A 14,442-nucleotide genomic window follows, 5' to 3' on the forward strand; every position below is an offset into this window, starting at 1 on the left:
ATGCCTTTAGAACCATGTCAGGCACATGCTACAACAACAGTAAATGTTAATGATGGTGGTGGTGATGATGATGATGATGATGATGGTGATGATGATGATGATGATGACGACGACCACGACGACCTAACAGTAAGTCCTAATCCACTGTAGGAGGCCATTATAAATACTAAATAAACACATAAACTGAAACACATTTTTCTTAATGATGCTAATCTTTTATTTCAAGACTGAATTCTGATGTACTGCTGGCTTGCTTTCATGTTTTGCTATCACCCTACATTTGAGAAAACAGTGAGCAGAAAAATCACAAGGACTGAGTGACAAAAACCCAAAATATGTTTTTATTTCCTTTCCCATCTGTCTTGTAAGAGCATACTCTTATGGTAAACAAAGATTTGAAGACATCAAAGTTCCCCCTCTGAAATAATACAAAATTTTAACAGTGGCTCAAAGAAATTTTTTTAAATTCCTTACCCAGAAGATCCAGTGCTCTTACAAACACCAAGGAGGGGCCTTTTTTCAGCAAAGTTGTCACACTTTGGAGCACCTGATAAGGAACATGAAATAAAATGTAAAATAAAACTTTGAGAAGTATTCTTGTATATTTCCCATTATTTTCATTCTCTCAAAACATTTACAGCTAAAGAGATAGCAAAACATTCATTTAAATTGATATATTTATACAGTTGACTGAACAAAAACTAGAAGAGCTATAAATAAACTTATAACTATTTTTAAAATTGAACCAACATTTAAAAATCTATTTTTAAAATTAGCAAAGTCAATCTTATACACATTCACCATGAAATCAGAAAACCACCCCCAATTCCACCAACTAATTACCTAAGAGTTGTATAACCTTGATTTCAAAACTAAATAAAGGAAGGTCACAATAGAAACTTTAAAAACTTCAAAATTTCAGGCCATTCTCAATACACAACAATGCCATATCCTGAAAAAAGACTAGTAAAATGAATAGCAATGTATTAGGAAAAAATAAAATCAGTCAGTCCATGGAGAAAGACTGAAAGACACTGTCAACCAGAGAGCTCCAAGAAACAGCACAACCACAGCACCCTCAATAAAGTTAGAGGTTGGCAAACACATACACATTGCTTGCAATCAGCCTTTTAGTTTGCTGCTTACGAACAGGTACAAGCACCTGGAAAAGTGGTTAACTCTCTACAGGAAGAAAGTTTCAAAAATTTTGAAACCATCATTAATAATTTTAAAAATATGAGAAGATATTTTGGGCATGAAACAATATAAGAATGCAATGAAAAACTGACGCTTAGAAAATAAAAGAGCTCTGAGAAGTTAAAAACAAGGTAGATATTATTTAAAAACTCAACACAAGCATCAGAGAAAATTTCCTAGAGAACACAGCAAAAACACCAAAAACAAAAAAGAAAAACAGCATTAATTTATACACACACACAAACACATACACAAGAGAAATGTTAAAGGACAGTCTCAAAGTTCCAGTACGTAGGTAGGAATTCCAAAAAGAGAGAAAAGAGAAAAACAGAGGAGGAAAGAATCCATGAAATGTTTCAAAACTTTTCACAGAACAAACAAGGACAAACAAAAATTTTGCAAGAACAAGGCAAGGACTCCACTCTCACCACTGCTATTCAGCATAGTACTGGAAGTTCTAGACAAGGCAACGAAGCAGAAAAGAAAGGGGGGAAAAGTCATACAGATAAGAAAGGAAGAAATAAAACTCCCTATTTGCAGATAACATGATTGATACATTGAAAATCCCAAGGAATCAACAACAACAAAAACTTCTAGAGCTAGTGAGTTAGCTCAGCAAGGTCACCAGAGTCAAGATCAACATACAAAATATCAACCGTATTTCTATATACTAGCAACAAGCATACAGAATTACAGAATTATAGATTAAAAATATAATACCATTTATAACTGCTCAAAAGAACATTAAATACTCAGGTATAAATCTAAAAAATATATACAGGACTTAGATACTGAAAACTACAAAATGCTGAGGCAGGAAATGAAAGACAATCTAAGTAAACGGATATATAAAGTTGACAGAAGATGCACAGATTAATGGAACAGAAGACAATCCAGAAATAGACCCAAACAAATATGGTCAACTGATTTTTGAAAGAGGTGTAAAGGCAATTAAGCGGAGTAACACGATTTGACCATTTCAACAAATGGTCCTGAAGCAACTGCATACCCATAGGAAAAGAATAAAACTGGAAATAGAACACCTTACCTAAAATTAACTCAACATGGATCAGAGATTAAAATGTAAAACTATATAACTTTTAGAAGAAAACAAAAGAAAATCGCAGGACCTAGGGTTTGGTGAAGAGGTCTCAGACATGACACCAGAAAATATGATCCATGAGACCGAAAAAAGCAATAACTTGGCTATAATTAAAATTAAAAACAAGCTACACATTGGAAAAAATACTTGTAAAACACATATTTGACAAAGGACCCATCTAGAATATATGAAATAATCTCAACATACTCAAAACTAAAAAACAAAAATCCAACTTTAAATGGGCAAAAGACATGAGATATTTCACTGAAAATAAGATATGGAAAGCAGATATGCAAATGAAAAGATTTTCAACAACATTCGTTACCAGCGAAATGTAAAAAGCAAATGCTGACAAAAATGCAGAGAACTTAGATCTTTCACACATTCCTGGTGGAAATATAAAATAGTACAGCCCCTTTAGAGAAAAGTGTGGCAGTTTCTTTAAAAGAGCAGAAACAAAAAACCTAAACATACACTTACCATATATCCCAGCAATCATACTACTGGGCATTTATCCCAGAAAAATAAAAACTACACCCGCACAAACTTGTACACAAATTTCATAGTAGATTTATTTTAAACAGCAAAATAAGTGAAATCATCCCTGATGTCCTTCAGCAGATGAATTTTACCTTCACACCATGAAATATTAATCAGTAGTAAGAAGGAACTAACTACTGATACACTAAACAACTTGGATACACCTCAACAAACTTGTGCTAAGTGAAAAAGCAATACTGTGTAAGTCCATTTACGTAATACTCTTGAAATGACAAAATTAGTAGAGATGGAAAACAGACTGATAAATTCCCAAAGGTTAGGGATGGTGGACAGAGATGGTGTGAGGGAGATTACTGTAGTGATGAAATAGATCTGTATCTTCATTATGGTAGTGGTCACATGAATCTACACATGTGATAAAATGACATGGAACTATGTGCATACATTCCACCAATGTCAGTTTCCTGGTTTTTATATTGTATATAAGATGTAACCAGCTGGGCAGAGGGTGCACAAGACCTGTCTGTAGTATTTTTGCAACTTTCTGGTAAATATGTAATATTTCAGAAGGCAGGTTTTTTTTTTAATGGAAGATAGAATAAAGAGGATAAATATTTTCTTTTAATATTATGTAATTTCGTTTATGCTCTTTAAAAAGGTACATATGTCGGGGCTTCCCTGGTGGCGCAGTGGTTGAGAATCTGCCTGCCAATACAGGGGACACGGGTTCGAACCCTGGTCTGGGAAGATCCCACATGCCGCAGAGCAACTGGGCCCGTGAGCCACAACTACTGAGCCTGTGCGTCTGGAGCCTGTGCTCCACAACAAGAGAGGCCGCGACAGTGAGATGCCCGCGCACCGCGATGAAGAGTGGCCCCCGCTCACTGCAACTAGAGAAAGCCCTCGCACAGAAATGAAGACCCAACACAGCCATAAATAAAATAAAAATAAAATAAATAAATAAATAAAAATTAAAAAAAAAAAAAGATGCTCCACATCACAGGTCATCAGGGAAATTCAAATCAAAACAACAATAAGATACCACTCCACACATACTAGACCAGCCAAAATGTAAAACAACTACAATACCAGATGCTGACAAGGATTCAGACCAACAAGAACTCTCAACCGTCACTACAGGGAATGCAAAACGGTACAGCCACATTGTAAGACAGTGTGGCAGATTCTTACTAAACTAAACATACTCTTACTACAAGATCCAGCAATCATGCTCCTTGGTATTTACCCAAAGGAGTTGAAGACTTTGTTTACACAAAAACCTGCACATGGACATTTATATCAGCTTTGTTTCCAGTTGCCAAAACTTGGAAGCAATCAAGATGCCCTTCAGTAGATGAGTGGATAAATAAACTGTGGTACCTCCAGACAACGGAATATGACTCAGGACTAAAATGAAATGAGCTATCAAGCCATGAAAAAACATGGGGGAAACAAATACATACTGAATGGCTCTGGAAAAGGCAAAAGACAGTTTTTAATACTGAGACAGTAAAAAGATGAGGGGTCTTCAGGGGTTAAGAAGGAGGGAGGCATGAGTAAGTAGAGCACAGAGGATGCTTAGGGCAGGAAAACTATTCTGTTCGGACACTACAATGGTAGATACATGTCCTTATGCATTTGTCAAAACCAGCTGAATGTACAACACCAATAGGGAAGCCTAATGAGAATTGTGGACTTTGGGTGATAATGATGTCAGTGTGGGTACCTCTGTGGTGCAGGGTATGAATAGTGGGGGAAGTTGTGAGATGTGAGGGGTCAGGAGATACACAGCAACTCTCTGTACTTTCTGCTCAATTTTGGTAACTAAAAAATGCTCTTAAAATATTAATTTTAAAAAGAGGTAGCAAGCTCTTGAACACCCATGTTCACTAAAGAATCATTCACAATAGCAAAAGGTGGCAGCAATACAAATGTCCATCAAATGATGACTGGATAAAGAAAATGTATATATTAAAAAGGAAATCCTGTCACATGCTACACACAGATGAATCTTGAGGACATTATGCTAAATGAAATACACTATTCACAAAAAGACAAATACTATTCCACTTGTGTGGGGAATCTAAAGTAGTCAAATTCCTAGAAACAGAAAGAAAAAGGTGATTACCAGGGACTAGTGACGGAGAGAGAAATGGAGAGCTGGTGTTCAATGGGTACAGAGTTCTTTGAATGCACTTAACACTGCCAAGCGGTACAATTAAAAGTTTGTCGGGAATTCCCTGGCAGTCCAATGGTTAGGGCTCTGTGCTTCCACTTCATGGGACCACGGGACACAGGTTCAATCCCTGGTCAGGGAACTAAGATCCTGCATGCTGCACAGCACGGCTGGGCAGGAAAAAAAAAGTTTGTAAAGATTTAAAGATGGTAATTTTTTTTTTTCTTTATGTTTGGCTGCCTTGGGTCTTTGCTGCTGCATGTGGGCTTTCTTTAGTTGCAGTGAGCGGGGGCGGGGGGGGCCTACTCTTCGTTGTGGTGCGCGGGCTTCTTACTGTGGTGGCTTCTCTTGTTGCAGAGCACAGGCTCCAAGCGCACAGGCTTCAAGCGCACAGGCTTCAGTAATTGTGGCTCGCGGGCTCTAGAGCGCAGGCTCAGTAGTTGTGGCACACGGGCTTAGTTGCTCCACGACACGTGGAATCTTCCCGGACCAGGGCTCGAACCCGTGTCCCCTGCATTGGCAAGCGGACTCTTAACCACTGCGTCACCAGGGAAGCCCTAAAGACGTTAAATTTTATGTTATGTGATTTTTACCACAATTTGAAAAAGGTACAAGTTGTGTGCTTCAACAAGTGTGTGCCCACGTGAGTGTGTGTAGTTAGATGTATAGACAGATATTTAGTTATCTTAAGTGCTAAAGACATAAACACACAAACACCAATTTCAGGATAGGAATAGTCCTCTTAGGGGTTTAGGATGAAGACAATATTTGGGAGAGGTAGCCAGGGGACTTCAGCTCTCTTTTAATAATGTTTCATTTCTTTGCTAGATGGTAAAGAGCAACAGTAATGTTAATGTTAATAATCCTCGTTAATGGATCCCTCCAAAAATAATGAGGTTTAATCCAGAGGAGGACAGGTTAATGGTTACACATTTAGATTGTGATCTGACATAATATACTTTTAAATTGTGATAATAATTATACTAAATAGGTTAAGACAAGTTCTATGATCCACTAACAGACTGTATTATCACACCTTAAAAAGATCAAAACTATAAAAAAAAGGATCCAAAACTATAAACACAGTGCTGCTGAATAAAGTTCTCCATAACTAATTTAAATTTTGAGAAGCTTATAAAGATCAGTGTCTACATCTTCACCAAACATTAATTTACTACGGATTGTGTGCTCTTACCCCTGCTAAACAAATAAATCAGATTTCACAATTAACAATATGACTTTCGAGCGAAGCACAAGTTAAAAATTAACTGGTCCAAAGCCCATAACATTTATGTTCCAAATTAATTATAATTGAACTTCAGCTATACAAGGCCAATTCTTCACTCCTCCATATTTTACCTTCACCTTTAACAATACCTATTTTCCCTCTGCATCCTGGTGTTTTGACAAGGTCTTTATGGTTTGTACCTGTATTATACATACCAATTTGATATTTTGATGAATGATACATCATGTCTTTAAAACGCAAATAATACTGGCAAGAATGGTTTGATTGTTTTTGTGTTTCTCAAACCTGAATTGAAGAATTCCATTGGTTTCTGCTGATCTACTGGGTTACAACAGTCCTACCGAATCTGTTCTCTAGGTCAGTCACCTGACGCTTACTAAAGATAAGCGTCATGGATATTCAGAAAAGGTAACCAAGCAAAAAATTTAAACTACAAAATAATGCCCTCACTTAAGAACAGCATAAAACCAAAAGCCCCCACTGTACTACCAAAACCTTGTAAATAGAAAAGATGAATCTACAGTAAGCAAACAAATCATAACAAATCCTTCAAATATCTTTGAGGCACTCTACATTAAATTTTTTCAAAGTTGGAAAACCATGTAACAAAACCTTAACTCTGCCTTAAATAATTTCTTTGTGGATGGTTTGAATAAATACAATTTTTTAAAGTGTTGGTATAAAAATTCTATAATCTCATGAACACCGTAGCTATTAACCTGATTTTTCTTGCAATATAAATAGCATGTACTCTCCAAGATGTCTAACGGAGTCATCACCCTCCCATAATGTAATCCTCCAAATTGTAGAGGATTAACTTTTTATACATAAAATTGTGTTTATTTGCATGTACAATAGAGAGAATGACGTTACACACACCTGTTCTACAGCATTTAACAGAATGTAGCACGATGATTGAAATGAAAAGCCGTTAGCTAAATCCATCAAATATAAAAACTATTGCAATCCTGTTGCAAAGTCCTTTTGTTAAACTCCTTTTATTCTAAATCCTTTTAATTCTGTCCTGTAACACTAAAACATTTATAAAAAGCTTAAAATCCTAATAAATCGCACAATTAAAGTAATGAAAATGGGCTTGCCCACCAAGTCACCAACTCCTCTCCCCCTCAACAAAATTCAAGACAGTTTGCATGTCAGAAAATGTTGAATAAAACCCCCCATCATACACACTATTGTAAACTCATTAACTGAAGAGTTTAAGTTCATGGATCAGCCTTAAGGATTTCAAGATATCAAATAGAAACCACTTCTGTATGGATCCAAAATCATATCCAGAGGCAAATAAACATCCAACTGATAGTAAGATATTCCAGCTCTACTCTTTTGATGTTGAGGATGACTGGAAAACAGACATTTTACACAGAAGTGTATTAAATAGGCACTAATTTTAACTGAGAGTGCCTTCTGCAGAAAGATTCCATTGAACAATTTAATTCATTTTATCAGTTAAACTGTTTCCAAGTCTTCCATTCCATTTGTTATTTTATTGAAATAATTCTTTTAGAAAATACTTAATTCAATGAGGTTGTCCAAACCTATTTTCATCATAGATTCTCTCAATGTGAGCTTCAAGTTGTAGTCATATTTGCAGATCTAAATTTTAGCTAGAAAGTATGATTTCATCGTCAGTTTGTAGTCAATACATTTTATTGTGTGTAATTTTAGATTCTGTGTAGATATTTTCCCACTAAAAAGTTCTATTTTATTACGCAATGTTCTATTTTGTGCTACAAAACAATCACCATTATGAACTGAATACTCTTCATGTTTATTTCTCACCTAAACAGAGAAAAATGTGAGGAATTTTTTTTGGACAAAGAAGACAGAGATAAAGTGGAAGATGAGATGAAGAGAGAGAAATGGGAAAACAGACACATAGGCTGCAGGTACCATCAACCAACCACAAAAAAAACAGGACAGAAATCTTATTGCCTTGAAGTTTTATCAAAACATGATCACCAGGTGGCGCACTGGTTAAGAATCCGCCTGCCAATGCAAGAAACACGGGTTCGAGCCCTGCTCCGGGAAAATCCCACATGCCATGGAACAACTAAGCCCACGCGCCACAACTACTGAGTCTGCACTCTAGAGCCCGCGTGCCACAACTACTGAAGCCCGCACGCCTAGAGCCCATGCTCTGCAACAAGAGAAGCCACTGCAATGAGAAGCCAGAGCACCGCAACGAAGAGTAGCCCCAGCTTGCCGCAACCAGAGAAAAGCCTGCGCATAGCAACAAAGACCCAACGCAGCCAAAAAAAAAAAAAACCATGAACACCAAGTAAATCTTTGCATCTGCCTCAAGTATCCAAAACATGCGTATACATTTTAGACTCCACGGTGACTTCAGAAAGTTTAAAATGTTAAACACAACATTTTTAAGTTATTGCTGGCTTTATTATCTTCCTCCATAAGTTAAAATGTTCAGCATGTGAGGTATCCCTTAATATTTAGTGGCATCGCATTATTTCTCTTCAAGGATCAGGCCCCTTGTGCTCTTGCACAGATTTGACTCACCAGACCTTAATAAACACAAAGTACAAATCATACATTGACAAAGGAGTAAAATGAGATTTTGAGAGGCTAAATAATTCTCCCAAGTTATTGTGGTACTAAACCACGTGCGAACCAGAAAGACAGCCCAGGATTTGTTCCTCTGCTACCCTGGCTCACTGAAAAATCTACTGTCAGAAAGTTATGACCAAGAAGAACTCTGCTGGAAAATAAATAAATGTACTGATAAAGGCTAATGTATCTAATCCCTTAGTGCTTTAATTCTCTCATCCGTAAAGTGGAGATAAGTGCCAATACCTCACATAGGATTGTTGTGAGGTCTAAAAAAGATAAGATATGGAATGGACTAAACAAGGTGCTGCAACATGTAAGAACTCAATAAACTTTATGCAGTTATTATTGTTGCTGGCAACCGTCGTATTGTGAATCCATTCATTTACTTTCCTCGTAAGAAAAAAAACACTGTTCATGTCCTTAACTCCTTTCTTGCTCTTCTACCATGGTATCAATATCTCTCTGACCTAGCCCTCTACCCTGCTCACCCACATTGGAATATGCCAAGCACACTCCTGCCTCAGGAACGCTCCATTTTCTGCTATCTCCTTGGAATTATCAAGTTATACCCCAGTCATCTCCATAGTTCTCTTACATACTTTTTTTAGGTCATTGCTAAAGTATTTTCCAATCAGAAAGATCACCCTCTATCATGCTTCCGCTCCTTTGTTTTTCTTTAAAGCACTTAACAGAGCCTCATATTATACACATTCGATTATCTGTCTCAGCTCACACAAATGGTAACTCAAACTCCATGACACATAAAGACTTGTATGACAAAGTTCACAACAGCTTTATTCATAATAGCTCAAAAATTCAACCCAACAGGAAAATGAATAATTAAATATATTCATAAAATGGAACACTACTCAGCAATAAAAAGGAAAGATATACTGATAACATGTAACATCATCAAGAAAAGGGAAGACTACTCCTCTGAAGTGAAAGAAGTTGGAACAGTATATGCTTCCGAGGGGGTAAGGATGACTGGGAAAGGGCATGTGAGAACGTTCTGGGGTAACAGAAAAAATCTTTAAAGAGGTATGGTTTACATAAGTGTATGTATTTGTCAAAACCCAAAACTGTAACAGATAAATCTCTGCATTTCTCCACTGTAAATTACACCTGCATTAAAAAACTGAAGCAAATAAGAAAGTTGTTCAGTGGCAAAGGAAATAAACTGTGTGCATGACATTAATAGTGGTTGATTAGAGTGATAAGAATAGAGGTGGGCTAAAATGTGACCAAAATATTAGTAATTAGTCTAGGGCAAAGGTATACAGGAGTTTATTGTCCTACTCATTTCATCATTCTGGGGGTTTTATGTTTTTGGCAAAAACAAGTTGGAATATGCATTCTAATATGCATTAGAATAAAAAGGATAATGGGATAAACATGAAGATGTAAAATACGATATCAAAAACACAAAATGTGGGGGAGAGGAGTTAAAATGTAGATCTTTTAGAATGTGTTAGAACTTAAATGATTACCAGTTTAAAACAGGAGATACAATTAAAGATTAACATATATGAACCCAATGGTATTAACAAATCAAAAACGTACAATAAATACACAAAAAACTAGAGAGAAAGGAACACAAGCATACCACTAAAAAAATAAAATCATCAAACCATAAGGGAAGAAACTAAAAGAAGAGGAAAAGTACAGAGAAGAACTACAGAAACAACCAGAATACAGGGAACAAAATGGCAATGAGTACACACAAATCAAAAATCACTGGGGCTTCCCTGGTGGCACAATGGTTACACATCTGCCTGCCAATGCAGGGGATACAGGTTCGAGCCCTGATCCAGGAAGATCCAACATGCTGCAGAGCAACTAAGCCTGTGTGCCACAACTACTGAGCCTGTGCTCTAGAGCCTGTGAGCCACAACTACTGAGCCCGCGAGCCACAACTACTGAGCCCACGTGCCACAACTACTGAAGCCCGCACACCTAGAGCCCATGCTCCGCAACAAGAGAAGCCACCGCAATGAGAAGCCTGCGCACCGCAATGAAGAGTAGCCCCCACTCACTGCAGCTAGAGAAAGCCCGTGTGCAGCAACGAAGACCCAATGCAGCCAAAAATAAAATAAATTTTTTTAAACATCACTTTAAATGTAAATGGAATAAATGCTTCTATATTCTGCTTAAAAGAGCTAAAGACACACACACAAACTGAAAGCAAAGAGACGTAAAAAGAAATTTTTACGGGGGGGGGCGGGTACCAATACTCATATCAGACCAAATAGACTTAATAACAAAGTCTATAACAAACGACAAAGAAGGGCATTATTTAATGATAAAGTGATCGATACAAGAAGAGGATGTAATACTCATTAACATATATGCACCTAATACAGGAGCACCTAAATATATAAAGCAAATATTAACAGACATAAAGGGAGAAACTGGCAATAATACATTAATAGTAAGGGACTTTAACGCCTCACTTACATCAATGGACGAAACATCCATACAGAAAATCAAGAATGAAACAATGGTCTTAAATGACGCATTAGACAGGTTAATCTTAATAGATATCTACAGGACATTCCATCCCAAAAGATCAGAATACACATTTTTATCAAGTACACATGGTATGTTCTCCAGAATAGATCATATGTTAGACCAAAAATAACTCTCAACAAATTCAGAGAATAGGAGTTGTATCAAGCATTTTTTCCAACCACAATGGTATAAAACTAGAAAGCAATTACAGGAAGAAAAATGGGAAAAATGAAACAATATGCTACTAAAAAACCAATGGGTCAATGAAGAAATCGAAGAGATCAGAAAATACCTCGAGACAAATGAACATGGAAACATAGCTTTCTATGGGATGCAGCATTTGACAAAATTCAACATTCGTTCATGGTAAAAACTTTCATCAAAGTGGGTATAGAGGGAACATATCTGAACATAATAAAGCCCATTTATGACAAACCCACAGCTAACATCACGCTCAATGGTGAAAAGCTGAAAGTTTTCCCTATAACATCAGGAACAAGACAATGATGCCCATTCTCGCCGCTTCGGTCTAATGTAGCATTGGAAGTCCTAGCCACAGCAATCAGACAAAGAAAAAAAATAAATGGCATCCAAATTTGGAAGGGAAGGAGTAAAACTGTCACTATTTGAAATGACATGATACCATATATAGAAAACCCTGAAGTCTCCACTATTAGAACTAATAAATGACTTAGGTAAAGTTGCAGGATACAAGATTAATACATTTTAAAAACCTATTGGGACTTCCCTGGTGGTCCAGTGGGTAAGACTCTTCGCTCCCAATGCAGGGGGCCCAGGTTCCATCCCTGGTTGGGGAACTAAATCCTGAATGCATGCCACAACTAAGAGTCCGCATGCCGCAACTAAGAGGTCCGCGTGCCACAACTAAGAAGTCCGCATGCCGCAACAAAGATCCAGCATGTCGCAACTAAGACCCAGCACAGCCAAAATAAATAAATAAATAAATTTTTTTAGATCTACTGCTTTTCATACACTAATTATAAACTATCAAAAAGAGAAAGCAAGAAGACAATCCCGTTTAAAATCGCATCAAGGGCTTCCCTGGTGGTGCAGTGGTTAAGAACCCTTCTGCCAATGCAGGGGACACGGGTTTGAGCCCTGGTCTGGGAAGATCCCACATGCCGCGGAGCAACTAAGCTCGTGTGCCACAACTACTGAGCCTGAGCTCTAGAGCCTGCGAGCCACACCTACTGAGCCTGCGCACCACAACTACTGAGCCTGTGCACCACAACTACTGAAGTCCGCATTCCTAGAGCCCCTGCTCCGCAACAAGAGAAACCACTGCAACGAGAAGCTTGCACACCACAACAAAGAGTAGCCCCTGCTCACCACAACTAGAGAAAGCCCGCGCGCAGCAACAATAAATAAAATACAAATTAAAAATAAGTAAAAATAAAAGCAACTGCTGGAGGGGCAGGGCACAGCAGAATCTCCCCTTGGAGAGAGAGGCACTGGTGGATGCCATTACTGCACTCGCCTGGTACCCTGCTAGCATAGCTGGGCTAGATCAGCGGCAGCACCCTCCCTCCAATCTTGCTAAGACAATCAGGGGAAAGTGGTGGCAACCACTGCCTTGATGAAGCAGGAAAGCTCAGGGGGCTGCAGCACTTCCTCATTACTGGCTGGAGTGGATAAGCAGGAACAGACACGGCATTCCATTGCTCCCTAGCTAAATTCCGGGGCTACACTCAGCCACTCCCTGGCTGAGGCGGACAAGCATGAGCAGTGTAGCATTCTCCCACTCCGAGACCAAAGCTGGTAGGGGTACAAAGGCAAGGCACTGTCCTGCTGCATTGCTGAAACCATGGGCATGTGTGGTCAAGACATTTTCCCACTGCGTTTGGAAAGCCGGGGGGCCAGCCTCACCGCTTACACTCTCCAGCTGACCTGCTAAAGCCAGCAGGCATGTGCAATCCACACAAGGGCCACCCCTTGATTGCCCTCTCTGTTGGACAAGGAGGCTGACATTACGGAGCGCTAGGGGACTGTAACAGTTGAAAAGACAGTTCTTGGCAGGCCACCATCCCCAGGGCATTGCACAGAACACCAAAAGAAATTCAACCCCAGTCTTCCTGTGAAAGGGGCCTATTTACTTAGCCTGGAGCTTCAGCCTGAGGGACAGGTTTCAGGTTTCCCACACACCCAGGAGCTAAGGAGGTGCTCCCAGGGAGACACCCATCCCTCTTTTTCTTTGACCTTGCTACAGCTCTAAAAGACCTTCCAGAAAGGAGCTTGTACAACTGTCTAGAGCCCCAATTTTTGTAACTGTCACCCAGGGAACACCTACAGATCTCCTGGACTGGAGGCCAGTAGGAATTACAAATGTGACCCACAGGACTGTATATATTTCTATACAGATCCTGCCTGGGGGTCTGGCTTCCAATCAGCCTGAAACTAGGTGCTAAATGAGATTCCTCCTATTAACACACTGATAGGTCTTGGCACACCCTCAGCAAGCCTACAAGAATAAATCAAGAATAAATCAAGCAGTTTAGGGACTTCCCTGGTGGTCCAGTGGTTAAGAATCCGCCTTCCAATGCAGGGGATGTGGGTTCAATCTCTGGTCAAGGAACTAAGATCCCACATGCCGCGGGGCAACTAAGCCCATGCGCCGCAACTACTGAGCCCGTGTGCCACAACTACAGAGCCCACGCACCACAACTAGAGAGAAGCCCGCGCACCGCAAAGAGCCCGCACACCACAATGAAAGATCCCGTGTGCCTCAACTAAGACCCGGCGCAGCCAAAAATAAATAAATAAAATTTTTTTTTTTAAAAAAAGGAAGCATTAAAAACACTAATAATGTAGTAACCAAAAGGTATACTACAAAAATTATATTTAGATGTTTATTCAATATCTGCCTAGAAAAAACTACTTCGGACACAACGCAGTTTTACAATAAATAAGTGTTAACATGTACATAACCTATAGTTTATCTGCCCACACAACTGTATGCTACTTACAGCATACACCCAACAGGCATGCATAAACCACTCAATTCCATCCAAAAGAATCCTACTGCCTGGTAAAATGCTAGGGTTACTGTTTTTACATGCTAGGTAATTATATCCTCTTATAAAGAGATGTAAAACCTTTATG

The 14,442-nt window shown here is 38.7% G+C and overlaps 1 protein-coding gene across 16 annotated transcripts in view; it reads right to left on the reverse strand.

Annotated features, from left to right (window-relative positions):
- Nucleotides 1-14,442, reverse strand: part of BCAS3 (BCAS3 microtubule associated cell migration factor) — a 569,341-nt gene that overhangs the window by 488,626 nt on the left and 66,273 nt on the right. For all 16 annotated transcript variants that reach the window (XR_014238437.1, XM_082372026.1, XM_082372012.1 and 13 more), the window contains exon 7: nucleotides 475-547. Coding sequence is in view for 15 of the 16 variants with exons in the window: in XM_082372026.1 (XP_082228152.1) it covers nucleotides 475-547 (73 nt within the window). In the remaining variant the exon portion in view is untranslated. The remainder of the gene's footprint in view (nucleotides 1-474; nucleotides 548-14,442) is intronic.

Source organism: Balaenoptera borealis (assembly GCF_965194805.1).
Source record: "Balaenoptera borealis genome assembly, chromosome: 20".
Lineage (NCBI taxonomy): Eukaryota > Metazoa > Chordata > Mammalia > Artiodactyla > Balaenopteridae > Balaenoptera > Balaenoptera borealis.